We start from the raw sequence: 3,708 nt of genomic DNA, 5'->3' as shown, positions 1-3,708 counted from the left end.
CCCGAGAAAAATATATATAAATCAGCACACGATAAGCTTCACGAAGCACGAAAGGGGGCCAGAGGGGTCCCAGGGCCCGCCCAGGCGACCTGTGGGCGCGACCCACCCCTAGGCCGCGCCGGGAGGACGCCTCGGTGGGTCCCTCGCCCTCTGGTGCCCTCGTTTTGCCTATATTTACTCCTCAACGAGGAAAACCCCATACGGAATCCAGAATCGCAAATTTCTCCATCGTTCCGCCGCCGCAGCGCTTCCAAGATCGGGAGCGTCAGGAGACCTCTTCCCGTCACCCTGTCGGAGGGAGGATTGACTTTCGGGAGCTTCTCCATCGTCATGGACGCTTCCCGGACGTACCGTGAGTAGTCCTCGTTGGACCATGAGTCCATGACCAGTAGCTATGTGATGTCTTCTCTCCAATCTTGTTCTTCCATGGTTAGTCCTTGTAAGCTGCCCTACATATCAAGGAACCTATGTAATTTTCATGCTATTGCTATGCTCGGTTTGTTGGGATCCGATGGATTATGATATTATGTTCAGATTGTTATGAGTTATATATTTGATTATCCTTTTATATTATGTTCTTTAGTGATTCATGCATGTTCTCCGTTGCTTTGTATTGCTTTGGCCGAGTAGTAGATTGCAACTTCAAGAGGGAGCGTTATGCATGATTGTGGGTTCATGCCCCCTGATGTCTAGCTCGAGTGACAGAAACATGAGACTAGGGTATGTGTTGTTGCCACCAGGGATAAATCAACGGTGCTTTTAACCACGGTTACAAGGATTGTTTACCTTACGCATAGTTCGTTAATGCAGTTGTCCGTTTCTTTGAGTTTACAGTTTGGGTGGGGCTCGCAACTTAATATCAGCGAGATGTTCTGGATAGATATCTCAAGGTGGATGATTAGTAAGTAGATGCTGATGAATAACGGTCTACTTGTCTTGGGTACTGTCCATTACTATTGAGCCTCTAACTTTCAAGTAGCATAATTAGCATTGCGGTGCGTTCATAATTCTGTCAATTGCCCAGCTGTAATTTGTTCACCCAAGCATAGTTGTTTATCATCTTTTGGGAGAGACATCACTAGTGAACATCATGTGACTCCGGTCCATATCATCACCATTGCTTACACCTCCATCATTTTCTTTCATTTAACTGCATCGCCGGATCCAGCCTCCGCCCGTCGTTCTCATCGCCTGCCGCCATGGCCGGACCACGCGTATACAAGTGTTGCAAACGTCATCCAAAATTGCTGCAACGGCTATTTGAAAAAGCTTCAAAGCGAGATAAAAAAGATTCAACCAAGCATATAAAAAGTTGCAAGCGGTCATTGCCATGGCGGAATGCTACAACCATTGATGAAAATATCTGCAACCAGAATATAAAAAGCTGCAAGCAGTCATTGCCATGGTGAAATACTACAACCGTTGACATAAAATGCTACAACCGTTGATGAAAAAAGCTGCAAGGGACGGCCGGCAAGGTGCTCGCGTTTGTTGGCTCTGCAAAGACGGCGACCGGCGACGAGGACGTCCGACGAGAGAAGGCGACGGGAGAAGGACCCCTCGACCGTCGAAGGGCAGGGGGGAGAGGGGAGGGGTGGGGAGCGTCGTTACACGTTGGACGAGCATAGCCGGCAAGGCGCTCGCGTTCGTGGCTCGAGATTAAGGATGTGAGGGGAGATCTGACGGTGAAGGGACAGCTGCGTTGCGACCGGCGCGATTGTTCGGGCCGGTGCGCCGGCGCCCAGTATCTCCCATAATAATATCGAAGCCAATAATAGGGAGACTCTCAGCCACAACAGTCATCACATAACCATTCCTATCATAGTGCGATTTTACCTGATTCAGCTGAGCAAAAAATTACTCTCTCAGCCACAACAGTCATCACACAACCATTCCTATCCGTATGTAGCCTTTTAATGCAACATCTAAAAAGACTTATATTTAGGAACGGATGGAGTATTATACTCCAATGTGACATGAATCCCGATGGTTTTAGTACTGATTTACACTCTGTTTTTTCATCAGGAGAACAAACATAAGTCCTTTTCAGACCTGTTGGGCAGCATTTTCTGAAATTCAGATACTATCAAAAGTTCTTTCTCTTTATAGTTCTTCTCACACTGGTGTGCCCACTCTATAAACTGATCAGCAGATGCATACTACTGGCATCCCGGCGGTCGACATCTTCCCAAAAATAAGACAAACAGCACCTATCGATGCAGTGCAACTGGTAACTACACGGCCGTATACGCAAGTGTAGCGCCCGCCGTCGATCCTTGCGGCAGGTGGGCTTATGAGTACAGCAACCACCAACCGCCGGCGGCAGAGGAAGACAGGCAGGACAGGACAGCGACCAAATGTACAGGGAGATGGGCGGCGGCGGCGGCGCGTGCCGATCAGCAGATGACGCACGAGTTGGGGTCCTCCTCGGCGCTGTGGACGACGTAGCGCGGCTGCGGCGGCATCGGGTACCAGCAGGGCGGGTACACCGGCACGGGCGGCTTCGCCTCCGGCTGCTTCTTGTCGCCGTCCTTCTTGTCCCCGTCTTTCTTGTCGCCGTCCTTCTTGTCGCCGTCCTTCTTGTCTCCGCCGGCCTTCTTGTCCCCGCCGCCGTCCTTCTTGTCGTCCTTCTTCTCCTCCTTGGCCGGGCCGACGGAGACCATCTGCGCGCCGGGGAAGAGCTTGCGCAGCTTGCCGACGACGGCGACGGGGTCGACCGTGCCCACGACGGTCATCTTCTGGTCCTTCATGTCCACGCCCAGCTGGTCGATGCCTGAGGGAAGTCCAAATTCAGACATGGATGAGGATTCTAGCCTTGAATTCCGCCTATAATTACTCTAAGCCTGTATGACGAAGCAGAGCAAGAGGAATTGGAAGGGGGAACGGGGATGAGCCATGAGGTAGTACCGTGGAGGCCGGAGACGGCCTTGAGCGCCTTGGCCTTGTGCCTGTCGTCGTGCACGTCCAGCTTCACCACGACCTTCTGTGATGGTCAGAAAAAGGAAATCAGCAACCGGAGCAGCGACCAAGAACCCGCAACACGGACCGAGATTAACCGCCAGCTCGACGGGCAGCAGGTAAACACGCACCTTCATGGCGGCGAGCGACCGGGGACGGACGGTGCTTCAACGGCGGTGAATTGCCTTTCCCGGCGAGCCGAAGGGAATTCAGCAACAGGACAAGGCAGGAGGGCTCTGGCGACGTGTGGAGTGAACTCTGTCTCTCTCTGGGCTCTGGCGACGGATTCTGTGGCTACTGGCAACTGACAAATGGTGTGTGTATATCTGGCGGCTGAGGGAGTGGCCGGGCCACTGGTTTTATAGGCGGCTGGCCATGGGCGGCACTGGCGTGGCGTGGCGAGAGCAAGGCCCGGCGTTCGCGTTTACGTCGGGGCCAAGGAAGCCGCGACGAAGCCGGCCTCGGTGGGATCGAGCTGAATCGCGTGGTATCAAACGCCGGTGGATGATGCTGTGAAAACAAACGCCGTTGGATGCCCGCACGGCGGCAAGACGTACTCCGTAATCACAAGCAGGATCGATTTGACACCTTTGGTGCGTTCCGGGCCGGCGTTGGTTGCTTGGACGGGTGGACGACTGGGGGAGTGGCAGTAAGAAAAAATCCTAGTAAATTTCAACCGAAGTCGCTTAGAACATACACACATGGCAGTATACTGTATAGTACTAAGCCGTGTGCGCCGGGAAGGATCCG

The 3,708-nt window shown here is 52.8% G+C and overlaps 1 protein-coding gene across 1 annotated transcript; it reads right to left on the bottom strand.

Moving 5' to 3' along the window:
• Nucleotides 1-2,081: 2,081 nt before the first annotated feature.
• On the bottom strand, nucleotides 2,082-3,369 carry LOC123428285 (heavy metal-associated isoprenylated plant protein 39-like). Its single transcript, XM_045112478.1, has 3 exons — nucleotides 3,090-3,369; nucleotides 2,908-2,983; nucleotides 2,082-2,773 (listed from the first exon to the last, which is right to left on the bottom strand). Exons 1-3 carry the CDS (start codon nucleotides 3,093-3,095, stop codon nucleotides 2,397-2,399), a joined length of 459 nt encoding a protein of 152 aa, XP_044968413.1. The 5' UTR covers nucleotides 3,096-3,369; the 3' UTR covers nucleotides 2,082-2,396.
• Between the last annotated feature and the right edge of the window lie 339 nt (nucleotides 3,370-3,708).

This window comes from Hordeum vulgare, chromosome 2H, assembly GCF_904849725.1.
Source record: "Hordeum vulgare subsp. vulgare chromosome 2H, MorexV3_pseudomolecules_assembly, whole genome shotgun sequence".
Classification (NCBI taxonomy): Eukaryota; Viridiplantae; Streptophyta; class Magnoliopsida; order Poales; family Poaceae; genus Hordeum; species Hordeum vulgare.
Note: the sequence above shows the minus strand (reverse complement) of the source record. Positions and strands in the feature narration are given on the sequence as shown.